The sequence below is a fragment of the Vulpes vulpes genome, chromosome 15 (genome assembly GCF_048418805.1).
Source record: "Vulpes vulpes isolate BD-2025 chromosome 15, VulVul3, whole genome shotgun sequence".
Classification (NCBI taxonomy): Eukaryota; Metazoa; Chordata; class Mammalia; order Carnivora; family Canidae; genus Vulpes; species Vulpes vulpes.
In genome coordinates, this window is record NC_132794.1 from 40,562,004 (window position 1) to 40,583,926 (window position 21,923).

The 21,923-nt window shown below is 37.6% G+C and overlaps 1 protein-coding gene across 5 annotated transcripts in view; it reads left to right on the top strand.

Moving 5' to 3' along the window:
• SLC12A6 (solute carrier family 12 member 6) overlaps positions 1–21,923 on the top strand; it is a 90,152-nt gene that overhangs the window by 40,528 nt on the left and 27,701 nt on the right. For 4 of the 5 annotated variants that reach the window (XM_025998391.2, XM_025998394.2, XM_072738184.1 and 1 more), the window contains 3 exons: positions 2,486–2,530; positions 18,820–18,917; positions 20,833–20,964. In XM_025998391.2, coding sequence (XP_025854176.1) covers positions 2,486–2,530; positions 18,820–18,917; positions 20,833–20,964 — 275 coding nt within the window. The remainder of the gene's footprint in view (positions 1–2,485; positions 2,531–18,819; positions 18,918–20,832; positions 20,965–21,923) is intronic. The other variant, XM_025998393.2, reaches the window with a different exon arrangement.

Consider the following 21,923-nt stretch of genomic DNA (forward strand, 5'->3'; position numbering starts at 1 on the left):
AGTCTACAAATTCCTTTTCAGAAATGTTTTTAAATGTGTAAAGTATTGCACATGCATATAAATACATATATATAGGATTAAAAATAACCCTCTTATATTAAAATACAGTTATCAAAATATTAAGTTTGTGATCTAATAATACAAGTGTTTTTTTTATCAATGCATTGAAGACCTAGCAGCCTTTTAATAACTACCATAATTTCAAAGTAGCATTGTACCTAAAAGGCATTATGAGATATGTACAATTGTAATGTGATATGAAAAATCAGATGTTTAATGTTGACAAAGCATAGGTACTTTTAGGTAGTTTGTTGGTGACATCATACTTGGAGAAAATACTAAACTCCAATTATAGGTTAGTGAAAATAAAGATGTAACCTTTTACCCATTGTTCATAGACTCCCCTGGTCTAAAGTTATTTTTGTTCCTCAGAGACATTTAGGGAAGCCAGAAGTAATCCTCAGTATCTCAAGAGACTTAATCTTTGAGAAAACTGGAGCTCAAAGTCTTTTCCATATTTAGCCCTTAATGCTTTTCAAGCCTTTAAAATAAGCAAGTGCTTAGTTGTTAAATGATGATTGTCAGTATCTCTTGCATTAGCCGCAAAGGATACAGTTAACAAAACTCAAAGACAACCTACAGAATGGGAGAAGATATTTGCAAATGACCTATCAGATAAAGGGCTAGTTTCCAAGATCTATAAAGAACTTATTAAACACAACAGCAAAGAAACAAACAATCCAGTCATGAAATGGGCAAAAGACATGAACAGAAATCTCACAGAGGAAGACATAGACGTGGCCAACATGCACATGAGGAAATGCTCCATGTCACTTGCCATCAGGGAAATACAAATCAAAACCACAGTGAGATACGACCTCACACCAGTGAGAATGGGGAAAATTAACAAGGCAGGAAACCACAAATGTTGGAGAGGATGCGGAGAAAGGGGAACCCTCTTGCACTGTGGGTGGGAATGTGAACTGGTGCAGCCACTCTGGAAAACTGTGTGGAGGTTCCTCAAAGAGTTAAAAATAGACCTGCCCTACGACCCAGCAATTGCACTGCTGGGGATTTTCCCCAAAGATACAGATGCAGTGAAACGCCGGGACACCTGCACCCCGATGTTTCTAGCAGCAATGTCCACAATAGCCAAACTGTGGAAGGAGCCTCGGCGTCCATCGAAAGATGATGGATAAAGAAGATGTGGTTTATGTATACAATGGAATATTCCTCAGCCGTTAGAAATGACAAATACCCACCATTTGCTTCAACGTGGATGGACCTGGAGGGGATTATGCTGAGTGAAATAAGTCAATCGGAGAAGGACAAACATTATATTTTCTCATTCATTTGGGGAATATAAATAATAGTGAAAGGGAATAGAAGGGAAGGGAGAAGAAATGTGTGGGAAATGTCAGAAAGGGAGACAGAACATAAAGACTCCTAAGTCTGGGAAAGAACTAGGGGTGGTGGAAGGGGAGGAGGGCAGGGGGTGGGGGTGAAGGGGTGACGGGCACTGAGGGGGGCACTTGACGGGATGAGCACTGGGTGTTATTCTGGGGGTTGGCAAATTGAACACCAATAAAAAATAAGTTTATTATAAAAAAAAATCTCTTGCATTGGGAACTTGGCTTATTGCCACTAATTTTATTATAGATTAGAAGAACTAGATATTTATAGAAGTCAGTTTAGTCGTTTCATCATGAAGTCAAATCAGAATATAACTACTAGTAGTAATGAGTGTTATACTTATGTCTTGACTTTGAGCTATATGACCATATGTTCCTTTGTCATTAAAGAGAAAATGTAAAAATAAATAAATAAGTAAGTAAGTAAGTAAAAAAATAAAAAAGAGAAAATGTAACCCACGTGGTAAGCCCCAAATCGTACTACTTTATGGAACTACTACTGCTTGGTCAAATTTGTGTGGTTATCTTTTGAATATACTTTTTTCTCAATATTTATTTTAAATGGAATTATACAATATTTGTCCTTCTGCTTCTGGCTTCTTGCCCTTAGCATATTTTCAAGGATTTTCAAGGTTCATCCATGTTGTAGTGTTTATCTGAACTTCGTTTTCTTTTTTATGGCTGAATAATATCCCATTTTATATGTATGCCACATTATTGTTTATCCATATATCTGTTGAAGGACACTTGGGTTATTTCCACCTTTTGGTTATTGTGAGTAATGCTGCTATATATATTGCCAAGTCCCTGTTTTCAGTTCTTTTGAGTATATGCCTAAGAGTGGATTAGTGGGTCACATGATAATTTTGTTGCTTAACTTTTCAAAAAAGCTGTGATTATTTTTTATAATAGTTTCTTTTTATTCTTTTATTAATGTTTTTTTTGAGCATTAAAAAAGCTTTTGCTTTGGCTTTTCTGCTTATTTCCTTGGTTGACTTTTGTTGCTGATTTTTAAGAAATTATTTGTTTTGGTCATTCATTTTTTCTTTTCTTTTCAATTGTTTGTTTTTCAGACCCGAGTCAGAACTCCATCACAGGGGAACACAGCCAACTGTTAGGTATAGTATTACTGTGGGGATTGACTTTCTCTAAAATCACCCTTTTCTTGCCTGTACTAACAGACGTTACTCTTATTTTATATCCCCTCCTCTTCTACTTTTCACTCCTCAACCTTTTTCCTGCTGTATCTATTCCCAACTTGGTAAGTTTCAGGAAACTACTTCTACAATTGACTAAAACCTAATGTAGTTACATTTGAAAGTCAATTACATTGTCTATGTTTTAAAAAGAAAAGTCTGTAAGAATTAGAGCTTCTTTTTTCCAAGATAATTTTATCAAAAAGATACTATAATACTCTATCATATCTTGGACTTTGCTGTTACTTTGCCCTTTTTATTATTTTTTGTGGTCTTTTATCACCCTCCTTTTTGATTACTGAAAGTACTTCATAAACAGCTTGAACTTAATAAGCAAGATGTAGAGGTTGATGTTTCAGTTCTTTATCTGTTAAATAAGTTATAGAAATAAATGTATTTCTTCTAGGGATCACATATTTAAATTTCAGTAAGCTTGTTATTTAATAGGAATTTCACATCTCAGAACTGATAAAAATTTAAAATACAGAAATAATACATACTCTGATGAGGAATTCAGATAATACAAAATGTATATGTGAAAAAAAGTGAGATAAAACCCTTTAAAGTATCTCTTCTCCCCACCACCCCACCTCTATCCCCCAAGATATTTACTATTGACACTTTCTTGGGAATTCTTTTAGGACTTTTTAATTACACATTTTCTTACGATATATGACCATCTTCTTTCCTGTTTCTATCCATGGAGTTATACTCTACAGACTTTAAGTTCTTTTGTTTCACTTAACATTTTGTCTTGGATGTATCATTTCAGTATATAAAGATTTGTCTTATTCCTTGTTTGTTATAGAATAGTATTCCATGGTCTAATTTTGTATTCCTGTGTTCTAATTTTATACAGCCAGTTTCCTATTCTTGACCATTTATTTCCAGTTGTTTTACCATTAAAAATTGTTACAATGAACATCTTGTACATATATTCTTGCATTCTCATTGCCAGTATATTTGAAGGAAAAATTCTTAACAGTAGAACTCCTTGGTCAAAGGGTATACATACCTTAAAGAAGATACATCTCTATCATAAACAGCAAATATCAATCTTAAAACTTTTTCTTTACTGGGGATCCCTGGGTGGCTCAGCGGTTTGGCGCCTGCCTTTGGCCCAGGGTGTGATCCTGGAGTCCCGGGATCGAGTACTGCATCGGGCTCCTGGCATGGAGCCTGCTTCTCCCTCCTCCTGTGTCTCTGCCTCTCTCTCTCTCTCTCTCTCTCTCTCTCTCTATCATGAATAAATAAATAAATACATCTTTAAAAAAAAAACTTTTTCTTAACAGATGAAGATGGCATCTCTAGTTTTTATTTGTATTTCTTTAATCATAAGTGAGGTTAAACGCTTTTAAATATATGAACAGCCATTTTGTGTGTGTATGTGTGTGTCTTTTGATTTGAGGCTTATTTTTTGTTGAGTTTTTTGTTTTTGTTTTGTTTTTATTGAAGTATAATTAAGGTACAGTGTTATATTAGTTTCAGGTGTATGCTATATTGATTGGACAATTTTATACATTGCTCAGTACTCACCACGATAAATGTAATCACCATCTGTCACCATATAGCATTATTACAGTATTACTGACTATATTCCCTATGCTGTACTTTTCATTTCCATGACTTATTTTATAACTGGAAGTTACTTTTTTTCTATTAAAAAATTTATTTGAATATAGTTCATATGCAATGTTACATTAGTTTCAAGTGTACAACATAGTGTTCAACTTCTTTATAAATTATGCTGTTAATCCCCTGTATTTTACCCACCCTATGCACCCACCTCCTCTCTGCAAACCTCCAGTTTGTTCTTTGTACTTAAGGGTTGTTTTTCTTTACTTTTTTTTTTTTTTTTTTTTTTTTGTGGGAGGTGGGCAGAGGGAGAGAGATAATCCTAAGCAGGCTCCACACTGGAACATAGGGTTCAATCTCACAACCTTGAGGTCATGACTTGAGCCAAATTCAAGAGTTGGACACTTAACCAACTGAGCCATCCAGCTGCCTATGTTTTCTTCTTATATACAACATGTAAGTGAAATCATGTGGTATTTGCTTTTCTTTGCCAGACTTCACTTAGCCTAGCGTCCTCTAGGCCCACTCATGTTGTTTCACATGGCAAGATCTCATTTTTTTTATGACTGAATATTTCACTGGTATTATATGGTATATGGTATTTCATGGTATTATATGTGGCATATAATACCACATCTTTAGGGGCATCTGGGTGGCTTAGTGGTTGAGCATCTGGGATCAAGTCCCACATAGAGCTCCCTGCAAGGAGCCTGCTTCTCCCTCTGCCTGTGTCTCTGCCTCTCTCTGTGTGTCTCTCATGAATAAATAAATAAAATCTTTAAAAAAGAGGGGCAGGGGGATAAAAATAGTATACGTCCCAAAGTAAAGCTTTATCCATTCATTCAATGATGGACACTTGGGTTGCTTCTGTATTTGGCTACTGTAAATACTGTTGCAATAAACATAGAGGTACATATATCTTTTCAAACTTAATTTTCTTTGGGTAAATACCTAGTAATAGAATTGTTTGATCATATGGCAATTCTATTTTTAATTTTTTGAGGAACCTCCACACTGTTTTTCACGGTGGTTGGTCCAATTTACATTTACACCAGGGGTGCATGATGGTTGATTTGAGACTATTTTGATTTGTACATTGCTGAACTTTTAGCTGTTTGAATATGTGCAGAGCAGCTGTTTAAATTATAAGCTATTAAGTCCAAAGTAAGGAAAGTACTTGACTTGTTTGCTTATTACAGGTTCAGGGTCTTAGTTAAAGAAACTGGGATACTCCTTTTCTGCTCTTTCTATGATAAGGACATAAGTTTCTGATCTTAATTCTCATTTCTTTGAGGAAGTTTATGTGCTGGAATAGTAGCTGACACCCTAAGTCTCAATAAATATTTGTTAGTTAAATGGTTTGACATAAACATAGAACTGGAAGTCTGCTCTCAAGGGTCATGGCCTTGTGATATTGGGGTTGGCACTATTCTCTTTGTGAATATTCCATTGTGCATATAATACCACAGATAAAAATTGCGAATATTTAGACTTTTATATTGGATAGCTTATTTAGACTGTTCAAAATTATTATTCTCTATATAAAAATTTCACATTTGGACCAGCAATGACTAAGGTTTCATTGAAAGATTTAGGCAGACCACAGAAAGTACATTTCACCCGTAAACTATTAAATTGCATCCGTCTCTGGTACGCCAACAAGTAGAGGAATTTGAGAGTGGTTTATCATCTGGCCAGGAACATGTGTGTCATGGAGGTAGGAAAGGACTTAGCTAATGAAATGGGTGATCAGGGGAGTTGGTACCATTCCAGTGTAAGCTGGGTTTTGTTTCCAATGAAGTACTTGTAGTAAAAGATAGTAAATGAATTGTGGGCAAAAAGAAATGGTATGTGATTGTGAAGAAGACCTCTCTTAGTATTAGCTAACAACCCTAATATTTGCAGAGACTACTCTAGACATGAATCTCATTTGGCAACCTACATTTGCATTCAATTTTGAACAAACCTGGGAATTTATCCAGAGTTGTCTGGCTAGATTCTCGGGTAAGTTCATCTTGCTACCCTGGGTGCTCCCTCTGAGGTTCGTTAGATAAGATGATATTCTCCTTTTTTTTCTAATGCTCTTAATAACTACCATCTTCTATGCCGCATCCTGAGTTTCTTTTTCTTTTCTTTCCTTTTTTTCTTTTTCTTTTTTTTTTTTTTTTTTTTAATTTATGTATGATAGTCACAGAGAGAGAGAGAGGCAGAGACACAGGCAGAGGGAGAAGCAGGCTCCATGTACCGGGAGCCCGATGTGGGACTCGATCCCGGGTCCCCAGGATCGCGCCCTGGGCCAAAGGCAGGCGCCAAACCGCTGCGCCACCCAGGGATCCCCTTCTTTTTCTTTTTCAAGTAAACTCTACACCCAGCATGGGCTTGAACTCCCAACCTGAGAGTTGCATGTTCTACTGATTGAGCCGGCCAGGCACCCTTCTGAGTATCTTTGTTTAAGCTACAGTCTCAAAATCCATAAAAGGCTGGCTTATTTTAGAAGAAGAAGAAGAAGAGGAGGGGGAGGAGGAGGAGGAAAGAAGGAAGAAAGGAGGAGAGGTTTGCAAAAGGCAGAAAGGTGATTTTTTGGATTATATTTTCCAGCCATCTTACAATTCCTCAATTCCAGTTGCATTCGCAACTGGAATTAAAATCTTGCCAGCTGTCTATAAAAATCTTGCTTAGGAGCACCTTGCTGGCTCAGTGAGTGGAGCATGTGACTCTTGATCTAGGGTTGCAGTTTGACCCCCACCTTAGATATAGAGGTTACTTAAAAATAAAATCTTAAGGGCACCTGCGTGGCTTAGTGGTTTAGTGTCTGCCTTTGGCTCAGGTTGTGACCCCAGGGTCCTGGGATCGAGTACCGCATCGGGCTCCCCGCAAGGAACCTGTTCTCCCTCTGCCTGTGTCTCTGCCTCTCTCTGTGTGTCTCTCATGAATAAATGAATAAAACCTTTAAAATAAAGTAAATAAATAAAAAAAACAAAAATAAATAAATAAAATAAAGTAAATAAAATAAAATCTTAAAAAAAGAAAATCTTGCCTAGCATAATTTGGCCTGGTAGGTTAAAAACTGCTTCAATTGTCTTGCCTGATGAATAGAATTTATAATAGCATCTTTCAGACTTCTAAATGTTCTTCCTGTCAGTAGGGCGCAGTTACTTTAATGTATCTATTGTTCCCACTGACTCATCAGATCTCTCATAAATCTCAGGGTCAGGTTGAGAAGCTGTATGGAGGAATGAATATATTTATGATTTATGAACTTTGTGTATAATTTTTAATTTGAAACAGTTTAGTAAGCAAGTAAGCAAATGAGCTGCATTTGGGCCCTAGCATTTTTACAATAACTTTTACCAAACATTCAAGGAAAAATAATTCCTCTTCTACAGTTGCTCTCAAGGAATAGGAAAACAAACACTCCCGACTCAGTTTGAGGATTGCATAATTCTGATACCAAAACTTAGCAATGATAATATGAGACAAGTATAGGCCAGTTTTATTTATGAATACAGATGTCCTAAATGAAATATTTGCGATCTGAATCAAGCAATGTATTGTTTTTTAATTACCCCTGTGACCAGTTTGGGTTTCTGCCAGAAATACATGGTTGATTTACCATTAAAAATCAATGTATGTGATTCATTGTGTTAACAAAAGGAGATGAGGAGTACCTGGGTGGCTCAGTCAGGCGTCTGACTCTTGATTTTTGTTCAGGTCATGGTTTCAGGGTTGTAAGATCATGCCCCACGTCAGGCTTGCACTGGGCACAGATCCTGCTTTAGATTCTCTCTCCTCCCCGCCCCCCCTCCCCCGAAAAAAAAGGAGATTAAAGAATGAATCTTCTTAACTGATGCAGGAAAATAATTTCATTTGAAATATATCCAATATTTAAATTTATGAGGTCATATTGACACTTTAAAAAAGTAATTGATGGGACCCCTGCATGGCTCAGTGGTTGAGCATCTGCCTTCAGCTCAGCATGTGATCCCAGGGTACTGGGATCGAGTCCCACAATGGGCTCCCTGCAGGGAGCTTGCCTCTCCCTCTGCCTGTGTCTGCCTCTCTCTCTCTCTCTCTCCTCTCTCTCATGAATGAATAAAAATCTTTTTTAAAAAATTAAAAATAAATAAAAATAAACTAATTGATCACCATTAGTGTATTTTAGTGAACTCATTACTCTGAGAATTGCTTAATAGAAAGAATGAAGTATTTATCTTGCCTTTACTATACTAATGGGTAACCAAATAGTGTATTAGAGGGAATGTTTCTTTTTTTTTAATAAATTAACTTTTTATTGGTGTTCAATTTGCCAACATACAGAATAGCACACAGTGCTCATCCCGTCAAGTGTTCCCCTCAGTGGCTGTCACCCACTCACCCCCACCCCCCGCCCTCCTCCCCTTCCACCACCACTAGTTCGTTCCCAGAGTTAGGAGTCTTTATGTTCTGTCTCCCTTTCTGATATTTCCCACACATTTCTTCTCCCTTCCCTTATATTCCCTTTCACTATTATTTATAGAGAGAATGTTTCTTTATCAAAGTATTTCACCTAGTAAATTAAGGAAGAATAATAGAAGAGTAGGATCCAGTCATTAATCACCAACAGTTGGTTAGTATCTCAAAAAGAAAGCAAATCAGATGACATATACCCCCTAACAGAAGATCAAAATACTACTGTGAAGTTTTCCTACCTCTCCCCTAAAAATCCTCAAGGTGGATCAGCCTCTGGACCTCATTAGCAATATATAGGAAATAAATAAAGCAGAACAACATTTAAGCAGCATCACATTGGATGTTGTCATCAATATCAGAAACTAGTGGCTCCTGGGGGGCTCAGTCAGTTAGGCGTCTGCTGTCAGCTCAGGTCATGATCCCAGGGTCCTAGGATAGAGCCCTGCATCATGCCTCTTGCTCAGTGGAGAGTCTGCTTCTCCCTCTCCCTCTGCCCCTACCTCTGCTTGTGTGCGCTCACTCTCTCTCTCTCTCTCTCTGTTTCTCTCAAATAAGTAAATCTTAAAAACATCAGAAACTCTACTGAACATATGACATAGTTTCTTCAAATAAATTGTAAAGAAAAGAAGACCTGTTGACTTAAGAGATATAGAAATCAACATAATGTATGCCTCTTATTGAATACTCAAACTGTAAAAATCAAAAACAATTTATAACATTTGAGACAGCCTTTCGTGTTCACACAGTCACATAGTTAAGACTCAGACCTGTGCTAAGGGAAATTAAGTAAATTTACTGCTCTTGTTCTGCCTGTCTCAGACCAGCAAAGACCATTTGACAGGATCAGGAGACTAAGGGAAGAATCAGATTTATTTATCTTAGCTCCAAATTGCAATATAAGTGGCAAATTACAGAAGCAGCAATATAGAGATAAGAGCACCACAACAATAAAGTTTTTATAAAGAGCAAAACATTTGATAAACCATATTCCTGTTTACAAAAAAATATATATGCCATAAAAAATGGAAATCTGAAATCTGTAGTAGAATCAATGGCACTTATATCTGTTTTGAGTTGAGTAAGTTCCCAGTCATGTTAGCTTTATCTGGATAGTAAAATGAGGGGAATAAAACAACTTAATGATCTGATGGGCTATTTAATTCTTAGCATTACTGAAGCCAGTCTCAGTGGATGCCTCCAAAGGAATTCTCTTAGGATTCTGGATAATCCTAACACAGCCCTAGGATATGGATTTGGTTCTTAGTTCCTGCTGAGTAAAACTTACTTACTATTCAGAAACTCTAGAACTTCCATTCCATTTGAGATGTCCTGAGGTCACAGTAGTGACCTAGATTTATGAAAGGCTGCACTATTGATTGAGCAAGAATAGGAGTAGAGGAGTAGAGGGAGAGAGGGAGGATCTTAAGCAGGCTTCATGCCCAGCACAGAGCCCAATGTGGGGCTCCATGTCATGACCTAAGCTGAAATTAAGTGTCTGATTCTTAACCAATTTAAGTCACCCAGGTGCCCCTCCTTTTTTTTTTTTTTTTTCATTTTTTAAGAAAGAATGAAGGCTGTACTTTTTTTTTTTTTTAATATTTTATTTATTCATGAGAGACACACAGAGGCAGAGACACAGGCAGAGGGAGAAGCAGGCTCCCTGCAGGGAGCCTGATGTGTGGGATTCAGTCCTGGGACCCCGGGGTCACAACCTGAGCCAGAGGCAGGCGCTAAACCACTGAGCCACCCAGGTGCCCCCCCTCCCCCCTTAAAGGCTGTCCTTATGAAGCAGCATGATTTCTTGCCAAGAAACTGAGATCAAGAATTGACCCATGCCTTTCAATTAACCACTCCTGCTGAGAGCTTTTTCTTGCCTAGAAAGCCTTGATCTTTGATGATTGACCAGGAGCTCTGTGGGACCCTCACATTCCACTACCACACATAGACCCTGATAAGACTATCTTGGAGGCATCATTGGTCTCATGAATGTAGGCAAAGTCTCCAGGGATATTCTTCTACCCCCAGAAAACCAAGCAAGAAAAGTTGGGCCAGAAACATCCAGGACCAAAGTGTCAGGAAGTTAAGATGGTTGCGCTTGAAACTTGAGACTGCAGAGGCCCCACATGTAGAGGTGCCCTGGTCGCAGAAGGGGAACCAGAGCTGTTGGGACAAGGCTTGGACCAGCAGGCAGCAGCATGGGGCAGGATTGTTGTGAAGCAGCAGAGAAGTAGTATGTTGGATCTGGGACTCCTGCTTATATAACCCTCAAGAGGGATGAAGTGGTCCTGAGTCTGAGATACAAGACTATTAAAAGTTTAAATCAATAAAGGGTGCAGTTAGGTAAACATACTAAGGAATGAAAGACTGTTTAGAGAGAACAAATGGAACTTGTAGAAGAGAAAAAAATAGTTGTTGATATAGAAACTAAAGGTAACAGATTAGAAACAGATAAAAGGGGTTTGTGAATAGAACAAAAGGAAAACCCACATCTAGACACGTCTTACTGAAGCTGCAGAACTCCTAAGAAAAGATCTTGAAATCAGCCAAAGAGAAAGTACAGATTATCAAGGGAATAACAGAACAACAGAATTCTCAGTAACAAAACAGATAACAAATGATGCCTTAAAGTGTTTACAAAGCACTTTCTAGAGTAGAGTTATGCTTATTAGCAAGAAACTCAGTAATAAGGACAAAATACAATTGTTGCTAAATAAAAGCCAAGAAAATTTTTCACCTTGAGACCCGCTTTAAGCTAGTGGTTTATAACTGGTTTATAAATTATGTCCCCCAGAGGATATTTGGAAATGTCTGAGAAGTTTATTTTGATTGTCGCTGCTGGAGATGCTACTGGCATCTAGTGACTCACGGCTAGGGATGCTCTTAAACAGCCTACAATGCACTGGACTTCTGCCACAGCAAATTATTATGTGCTGAGTTTGAGAAACACTCCTTTAAAAAGGAATTCTAAAGAAGGTACCTCAAGTAAAAGCAAAATGATCGCAGAAGACTAGTACTCTGAAATGTAACAAAAATATTGAACAACTCAAATGGTAAACATGGACCTTCACTTCACCCAAGTCAGTGTTGTCTTTATGAAATAGTTTTAGTATCTTATTTGTGTAGTAAAATAAGCTACTAGAGGGGAGCCTGGATGGCTCAGTAGGTTAAGAATCTGCCTTCGGGGATCCCTGGGTGGCGCAGCGGTTTGGCGCCTGCCTTTGGCCCAGGGCGCGATCCTGGAGACCCGAGATCGAGTCCCACGTCGGGCTCCCGGTGCATGGAGCCTGCTTCTCCCTCTGCCTGTGTCTCTGCCTCTCTCTCTCTCTCTCTCTCTCTCTGTGACTATCATAAATAAATAAAAATTTAATTAAAAAAAAAAAAAAGAATCTGCCTTCAGTGCGGGTCCTGATTCCAGGTCCTGAGATCAAGCCCCATATTGGGCTCTATGTTCAGTGGGGAGCCTGCTCCTCCCTCTGCCTCTGCTCCTCCCCACTGCTCGTGCTCGCGCTCTCTCGCTCTCTCACTCTCGCTCTCTCGTGTGTCTGCTCTCTGTCTCAAATTTTTTTTTTTTTTTAAGCTATCATAGGGACACCTGGGTGGCTCAGCAGTTGAGCATCTGCCTTTGGCTCAGGGTGTGATCCTAGAGTCCCAGGATCGAGTCCCGAATCAGGCTCCCTGCTTCTCCCTCTGACTAGGTCTCTGCCTCTCTCTGTGTCTCTCATGAATAAATAAATAAAATCTTTAAAAAATCTTAAAAAAAAAAAAAAACCGCTGGAGATATTGGACAGAACAGTAGTACATGAATCAGAAGAAAGAGAACTGAAGTGTTCAAGTTTTTTGTTTGGGAGGATGACTGTTGTTTAAACTCGCTTAACAGTTTAAGTAAAATATGTGGTAAAATTTCAAAGGTATTTACTGAAAGAATAGATATAGAATGTAGAAACTCCAAAAGGAGAGAACAAATGGAATAAGGGAAAAATAAGCCAAAAACCCAGTAGCGAAAAGGAGAATGAATCATAAAAAATACCAAATAGAAATTTTAAAATGATAGAATCCAAATAAATAAATAAATAAATAAATAAATAAATAAATAAATAAATAAATAAAATGATAGAATCCAATATAAACATATAAATTGCTAAAGTTGGACTAAACTTGACAGTTGAAAAGACAGATTGTCAGATTTTTTAAAAATACCATTATCTGCTGTTTACAGGAGATCGACCCAAAACATAAGGACCCAGGAAAATGGACAATGAAACAGTTGAACCAAAGGACAGTTGTATAGTTGTCATCTTTTCTACTTAGAGTTTATTCTGCTCTGTCTTGCTAAGATAGGTACTTAGCTCAAATAATTTTTATTCTTTTTGGTCTGCTAATGTAAAATTTTAAGACAATAACTTTTCTTTGAAGTGCTTTGGTGGATCCTACAAGTTGCAGTAGGTAATGTCTTTATTGTCATTTAATTTTTTAAAGTATTTTAAACTTCAATTCTTGTGTTGTTCTACAGCATATCTAATTTCTAAACTTGGAAGGATTTAAAAATCTATCTTTTCATAATTCTAACAACTTTTGTTATAGATCAAAGTCACAGCCTATATTCCCTCTGTTTGAAATTTGTTGGCTAAGATCTAGCACATGATAAATTTTATGAATTCTCCATGTATGTCTATTTTGTATATTGTCTAATTTTGTTTGCAGAACTTTATGTCCATTAGGTGAAGGTTATTCATTGTGTTATTCAGGTCTCTTCACCCTTATTTTGTTGGCTTCATCTATAATTATTGAGAGATATATGTTAAACATCTCCCTGTATGACCGTAGATTTATCATTTCTTACTATAGTTTTGTCCATTTTTGCCTCAGCTTTTGAGTCATGGATGGATGGGTAGGTGAATAAATGGATAAATGCATGTGGTAGGCAGCCTCTTAGATTGGTTCCAAGTGATCCTTTCTTCCTGGTATTCATGCTCTTGTGTAATCCTCTGCCCTTTGAGGGCTGGACTTAAGGACTCCTTCTAATTAACAGAAAATGGCAAAGCAATGTTACTTTCAAAATGAGATTACAAAAAGACCATGACATCTGTCTCGTACTCTCTCTCTCTGGTTCTCTTTGATGACTTGCTTTGAGGGAATCCAGCTGCCATGCTGTAAACTGTACTATGGAAAGGCCCGTGTAGCAGGGAACCAAGATGGGCCCCTGACCAACAACCTAAAAGACAGTGAATCTTGCCAACAACTATGTAAGTGAACTTGGAAGTAGATCTTCCCCAGGCCTTCAAATGAGACCACACAGTCTCGGCAGGGGTTTGATTGGAACTTCATAAGGACTGAAGCAGAGGGCTCAAAGTCATGCCTATATTGCTGGCCATACAAACTGTAAGATGAAAAGTGTGTTTAAGCTACTAAATGTGAGAGTAATTTACTATGCAGAAAGATAACTATAAACCATAGATATATGTTTAAAATACTTTCTTGAGGGGCCAGGGTGCTCAGCTGGTTAAGCATCTAACTCTTGATTTCAGCTCAGGTCATGATCTCAGGCTCGTGAGATCGAGCCATGCTTAAGATTCTCCCTCTTCCTTTCCCTCTGCCCCTCTCCCTACCTCATGCACTCACTCTTCTCTGTCTTTCTCTCTCTCTCAAAAAAAAAAAAAATAGTAATAATAATTACAAAATAAAATACTTTCTTGGTAAATTCAACTTTTTGTTATATGGTTACCCTTTCATCCATAATAAGGCTTTCCTTTTAAAGAAAAATTTATCTAGTGATAATAAAACCATATCAGCTTTCTTTTGGTTAGTATTTGCCTGATCTCTTTCTTTTACTTTCAGCCTTTACATGTCATATATGTCTCTTAAAACAGTATGTACCTGCATTGTTTTGTTTAATCCTATGTTTTAACAAATGAAGTTTATTTACATTATTATAATTATTGGTATTATTGATACATTATTGATATAATCTAAAAATGCTTGTCTATATCTTCCAAATAAAGAAAATAACATTAGCACATTCACATCCCTCTCTCTACAGCGCCAAACCCCATTATGTTGTTATTATCTAGTGTAGGTCAGGGGGACAAGGACCGCCCAGTAAATGGATTTGGAGAACTATTTGCTAATAACTACCTGATCTGGCTTCTTCTATCTTTCTAAATACTCTCTCCTTTCCTCTGTTTCAGCTGTGTTACTCACTCTGTTTTATGAATCCATTAAGATTGTTTCTGCTTTAGGATCTCCTAAAATTACTACTCTCTCAGCTTGAAATGCTGGCTTTTCCTGACCATTCTATGCCAAGGGTATGCTACAGCCAGCTTACACTAACTCATGAGAGCCAAGTGTATGCATCTCTCCAAAACCATGTTAATGACTTCACATTAATAGTTTAAAATTGGTGTGTGTATTTACACCGTGGAAATTAGCTAACATTATAAGTCACGTGTGTGTGTGTGTGTGTATTTAACTCTGTCTTCTGTGACTTCAGTCTACACACAGTCTACAAAGACTTTAACTGCTTTGTCTACTGCTATATCCCTGGGACCTAGAGTGCCCAGCACATCATAAGAACTTAATAAGTGCTTGGTGAATTAATTGAATAAATGAATTACTCAAAAGTGGTGATAATTTTAATCTATGTCATTCTCTTTAGAATTTTCTGGAACCATTAAAGGAAAAGAATTGCATTTTCCTTTTTTTAAAAATAACTTTTTATTGTGGAAATTTCCAAAGGTACAGAAAAGCAGATAGAATAGCATAGTGAACCCCCATGAAACTATCGCTCAGTTTATTTTTTTAAAAGATTTTATTTATTTATTCATGAGAGGCAGACATAGACACAGGGAGAAGCAGGCTCCATGCAGGGAGCCTGACGTGGGACTTGATCCCAGGACCCCGGAATCACACCCTGGGCTGAAGGCAGACGCTCAACTGCTGAGCCACCCAGGCATCCCTATCACTCAGTTTAAACAATGTTGAGAATCTGTTTTCAAGCTCCACCTGATTTTTTCCTGGAATATCTTAAAGAAAATTCTTGATATCACATTTTATGTACCATTTTTTAAGAAAAAGTTTAAATTTCTCTGTTTCAGAATTGTCTTTTTATATTTGATTTGAGTCAGGATTCTAACAAGGTTCACACCTTACATTTGGTTGAGGCATCATTTCAAGTCTTAATTTATGAAATCACCTTTTTTTAGTTTATGCCATTTACTTGTTGAGTGAGTCAGATTATTTCTCATGTAGAATTTCTCACATTTTGAATTGGATCATTGCAGCATCATTGTGGTGATGTTTAACATCTTCCTCCTCTGTGTTTTGGGAAATGGTAGGTAGATTTAGAGGCTTGATTAGATTCAGCTTCCATTCTTTTAGTAGGAATACATCCCAGGTTGCACAGTGTATTTTTTTCATTGTATTATATTAGAAGATTGTGTTGTCCACTTTTAGCGATGTTGAAATTGATCATTGAGTTTCCGATCACCCTGATCCATCCATTATAAAGTTATGTCTAGGCCTTTCATCTAATGGTTTTAGCAAATATTGACGCTGATTGCCTAGATCCATTACTTCATTAGGAGTTGAAAATTGGTGATTTTTTCCTAATTATATTATTCCATATGCATTAAAAATTTTCTGTTTAAATTCCAGTTAACATTACAGTGTTACGTTAGTTTCAGGTGTACAGTGTAGTGATTCAACAATTCTATACATTACTCAGTGTTCATCATGACAGTGTACTCTTCATCCTCTTCACCTGTTTCACCCATTCCACGCCAACCACCTCCCCTCTGGTAATCATCAATTTGTTCTCTATAGTTAAGAGACATATAAATGGGGGCAACCGGGGTGGCTCAATGGGTGAGCATCTGCCTTTGGCTCATGGAGTGATCTCGGGGTCCTGGGATCGAGTCCCATATCAGGCTCCCCACAGGGAGCCTGCTTCTCCCTCTGCCTGTGTGTCTCTTGTCAGTAAATAAAAGCTTAAGAAAAAGAGAGAGATAAAAATGGCTAACAGACACATGAAAAGATTCTCAACATCATTCATCATCAGGGAAATACAAATCAAAACTACAGTGTGATATCACACCTGTCAGAATGTTTAAATTTAACAACACAGGAAACAATAAATGTTGGTGAGGATGCAGAGACAGGGGAATCCTCTTACATTGTTGGTGGGCATGCAAAGTGGTACATCCACTCTGGAAAACTGTGTGGAGGTTCCTCAAAAAGTTAAAAATAGAGCTACCCTATGACCCAGCAGTTGCAATACTAGGTATTTACCCAAAGGATGCAAAAATACTGATGTGAAGGAGCACTTGCACCTGAATGTTTATAGCAGCATAGTCAACATAGCCAAATTATATAGGAAGAGCCCAAATGTCCACTGACTGATGATACACACAATTAAATATTAGCATAAAAAAGAATGACACTTCACTATTTGCTATGATGTGGCTAGAACTCAAATGTATTACGCTAAGCAAAATAAGCCAGTCAAAGACAAATGCCATATGATTTCATTCACATGTGGGATTTAAGAAGCAAAAACAGATGAATATAGGGGAAAGAAAGAAGAAGCAAACCATAAAATAGATTTTGAACTATAGAGAACAAAACTGAGGGTTGATGGAGGGAGGTGTGGAGGATGGGGTACACCGGTGGTGGGCACTAAGGAGGGCACTTGTTGCAGTGAGCACGGGTGTTATATGTAAGTGATGAATCCCTAACTTCTCCTGAAACTAGTATTATGCTGTATGTTAACTAACTAGAATTTAAATAAAAACTTGAAATAAGAGTCTGTTTCTTGGTTTATCTCCCTTTTTTCCCTATGCTCGTTTGTTTTATTTCTTAAATTCCACATTTATTAGCTAGAATTTTTCTATAAAGAAATTTTATTTGACATTTTAGTTATCCTGAAATATGGTTGGTACAGGAAAGGCAAGATAATTGCTTATTCTTTCTCTTTATTGTTTTTCAGATATGCTATTTCCTTAGTAAGTCTGTAAAGATGACTGTTTTTTCAAAATATACTGGATATTTCACATAGTTACATTTCAGTTCAATGCAATATCTATTTTTAGTGTTCACATCTACCCATTTTTTAGCTAATGAAGACCATCAGGTTGGCTCTTCTGTCCTTTGACAAGATCTAGTTATTATGATAGCTTGTTGGCTATTTCCCAAAATTGTATTTAAGGTTATAAGACTTTGAATTAGTTTCTGTAGCTTTTTTTTTTTTTTTTTTTTTTTTTAATGATAGTCACACAGAGAGAGAGAGAGAGGCAGAGACACAGGCAGAGGGAGAAGCAGGCTCCATGCACCGGGAGCCCGACGTGGGGTCTCTAGGATCGCGCCCTGGGCCAAAGGCAGGCGCTAAACCGCTGCACCACCCAGGGATCCCTAGTTTCTGTAGCTTTTATATTAGTATCTATTTACTGAATACTTGAGGTGTTCTTAATGACATTTGAATAATTTTTTATTTTCTCTCTTTCTCTCCTGCAAGGCAATTATAATTATAATTATATATAATTCTTAGGCACAGCAAAGAACCAGAGCTAATAAGGAAGTATTCACACAGACTCTACTGCCTGAGGGAACCAAGTCTCTTTTTCTTTTTCTTTTTTTTTCTTCATAGCTGGTTCACCAAATTCTTGTAGGGTATCTCTTTTAACATTAAAAAAAAAAAAAAAAAGTGGCAAGGGTTTGTACAAAAATAGTGTTTGGTTACATGACCTGATGTCATTTTCTTTTTTTTACCCAATGTCACATAAACGGTTGGACATACCTGGATGGAGGTAGAGGGTCTTACTGCCATTATCAATAGCAGTAGTATATAAAGTCTAAAGCAGTACACTAAGAGCTCAATAAGTACTTCTTAAAAATTTTATTCTAGATTTGGGTGACTTTAAGAGTAGGGTCTTTATAGGCTAGAATCCTAAAAAAAAAGTGTTTCCAGAGGTCTTCATGCTGTTAAGCCTTCATATTATTTACCTGTTAGAGATTTATTTTTGTTCCTGTTCTAGAGTGAGCCACATTCTCTAAGCATGGCTCATTGAGTTCTCCCACTTAAAGATTAAAATATGAATATGAAAATGGATTCTGTTAATACAGAGGCAACATGAAGTTATTTGGTGCTGATATTTTAATACCAATGAGAAACTAATTTGATTTATTTTTTTTTCCAGATGATGGGCATAATAAGAAAGCTCGAAATGCTTATCTCAATAATTCCAATTACGAAGAAGGAGATGAATATTTTGATAGAAACTTGGCACTCTTTGAGGTAAAACTTGGAGAAAACTAGGATGGAGATTTTAGGAACAGATTTCAGGAACAGAGATTTCAAGATATCTGTTTTCTATCCCATTTAGTTTTAAAGCAGTACAGGCTGGATAATTTTAAGAACTATTTGTTAAAATATAACACTTACTATAATTTGTCATTGTAGTTGATTTATTCTGTATAACTTAATTATCACGAATAAGTAGCTGTTAAATCAGATTTCTTTTTTTTTTTAAGAAATTTTTTTTTTAAGATTTTATTTATTTATTCATGCGAGACACAGAGAGAGAGGCAGAGACACAGGCAGAGGGAGAAGCAGGCTCCATGCAGGGAGCCCGACACGGGACTGGGTCCCAGGTTCCCAGGACCATGCCCTGGGCAGAAGGCGGCACTAAACCTCTGAGCCACCTGGGCTGCCCTAAATCAGATTTCTAGGATTGAGGACAAATGTTGACATCACAGGCATATGGAGAACCTTGCTGTTGAATTTAGCTAGGATTTAAATATTTGAATTGGAATTATCTATGAAGTATAAAATAGAGTATTTTTCAACTCTGTGTTTGGGAAGACTATCATTTATCTTATAACTACTAATCGAAAATCAATGTAGGAAGTCGGCTGCCAGATTAAGAGGGCCTATATGTTTTGTTTTGTTTTTAATAATTTATTTATTTGAGAGAGAGCACAAAAGGGCAGGGAGATAGAGGGAGAGGGACAAACAGGCTTCCCACTGAACAGAGTCCAATGCAGGGCTTGATCCCATGACCCCAGGATCATGACCTGAGCCAAAGGCACGTGCTTAACCGACTGAGCCACCAGGCACCCTGAGAGCCTGTATGTCTTAACTGAGACCATGGGGACTCTGATGGGGTCTATAGTCAGGTTGTTGAAAGGAGCCTGCTTTAGTCCAAGACTACTTTGTGTCTGGCTTTGGACATTGATGCATGTGAGTGCCAGTTCTCTCAGTGTATCTATTTTTTATTTTATTTTTATTTTTTAAAGATTTTATTTGGTGGCTCAGTTGGTTGAGCCTCTGCCTTCAACTCAGGTCATGATCCCAGGATCCTGGGGACAGAGCCCTGCATTGGGCTCCCTGCTCATTAGGGAGCCTGCTTTCCCATCTCCCTCTGGTGTTCTTCCTGTTTGTGTTCTTTCTCTCTCTCTCTGTGAAATAAATAAAATCTTAAAAAAAAAAAAAGATTTAATTATTTGAGAGAGAGCATGCACAAGCAGGGACAGTGGCAGATGGAGAGGGAGAAGCAGGCTCCCCACCAAGCAGGGAGCTGGACTCGGGGACTTGAGCCCAGGACCCTGGGATCATGACTCGAACCACCCAGGCACACCTCAGTGCACCTACTTTTTAAATGATATCTTCTTTCAGCTTTCTTCAAGAAAATATCAGGGGTGAATATTTAGTTCAGTCACAGAAGTTTTTTATTGAACTTTCTGTGCTTGGTGAAATAAATAATAGCCATAGATGTTATTAGAATGTTAGTAGCTTAAGGGCACTTGGGTGGTTCATTTGGTTAAGCATTTGACTCTTGATCTTAGCTCAGGTCTTAAGAATGTTAGTGGCCTAAAGAAAGAGGCACTGTAGTTAAAGGTAATATTATCAATGTTTTTTACAAGGATACAGCTGTCTAAAGGGGCCAGTGTGATTTTGCTTTTAATGTAAAGTTAAGCCATTAGAATGATAAAGCTTTTCACTTGAGAATTTTATAAGGATTTATGTAGTCCTGATTAAGTGGACATTTTAATGTGGGAGAAGAATAAAGCCTCATTTATAAATTTTCTTAAAATATTTACCTGTGAAGTATTTTCTCATTTGATTTGTAATTTTCTGGTACAGAGGTCACTTTGATGCTTATTTCCAGTGTTCTTTATTACTCATTTCTTCCATGTTTCTGCCTTTTTAGGAAGAAATGGACACCAGACCAAAGGTATCTTCTCTCCTAAACCGTATGGCCAATTATACTAATCTGACACAAGGAGCAAAAGAGCATGAGGAGGCAGAAAACATCACTGAAGGGAAAAAGAAGCCCACCAAGGTGAGGCTTTCAAATAACAAGGATAAATAAAAAGAGTCCCATATATAAGAAAGGAGGAAGTATCCAGGGTATCACTCTATGCTCAGTAACTGTTGAATGCTTGATACATGCCAAGCGCTGTTCTGGGCAGTGGGGGTCATAGCAGAAACACATGTAGTGTGCTGCTCTCATGCAGTCTGAAGTCCAGTATGAGGGGATCGTTGTTAAACTGAATATTACGTGTTGACAGCACTCTAACAAAAAATATAAGCAGGGATAGGTGACGAACATGGCATAACATATGCAAAGACTTGACATGGAATCATTTTGTTGTACACCAGGAACTAATTAACATTGTGTGTTAACTTCAAAAGGCAGGGCAAAGACACTGAAACTGGCCAGCAAGAGAGCCCGCGCAGAGGAGGGGTCGAGAGATTGGTCAGGGAAGCCCTCGCTGACAGGGCCATATTTAAGCAGAGACCTAACCAGTGAGAGACATGGGCCACCCAGTTAGGAGAAGAGCATTCCAGGCAGATGGAGTGGCATTTCGGAAGAAGAGTGTCCACACCTGTCCACTGCTGCCGTCTCTGTTGTGAAGTGATTGGGTTTTTCAAATATTAAATTTCAGTTTTTCTCAAAATATGGAGCAATATTACAAGTTAGCTTTCTGGTTCTTCAGGAATAAAGTGACCCTCAGATCTTCATTTTGCCAAATGCATTTACCAGCTACCATGAAGGATTTATGCCAAATTCTGAGGGAATTCTATCAAATCGTTATTCAATTTTTAAATGAAAAGGGAAAGCTAGGGGCCCATGGCTGACTCTGTTGGTGGAGCATGCGACTCTTGTACTCGTGTACTATTGTGAGTTTGAGCCCCTCATTAGAGAGATTATTTAAATATTATTAAATATTATTTAAATCTTTTTTTAAAAAATATTTATTTATTCATGAGAGACACAGGAGAGAGAGGCAGAGACAC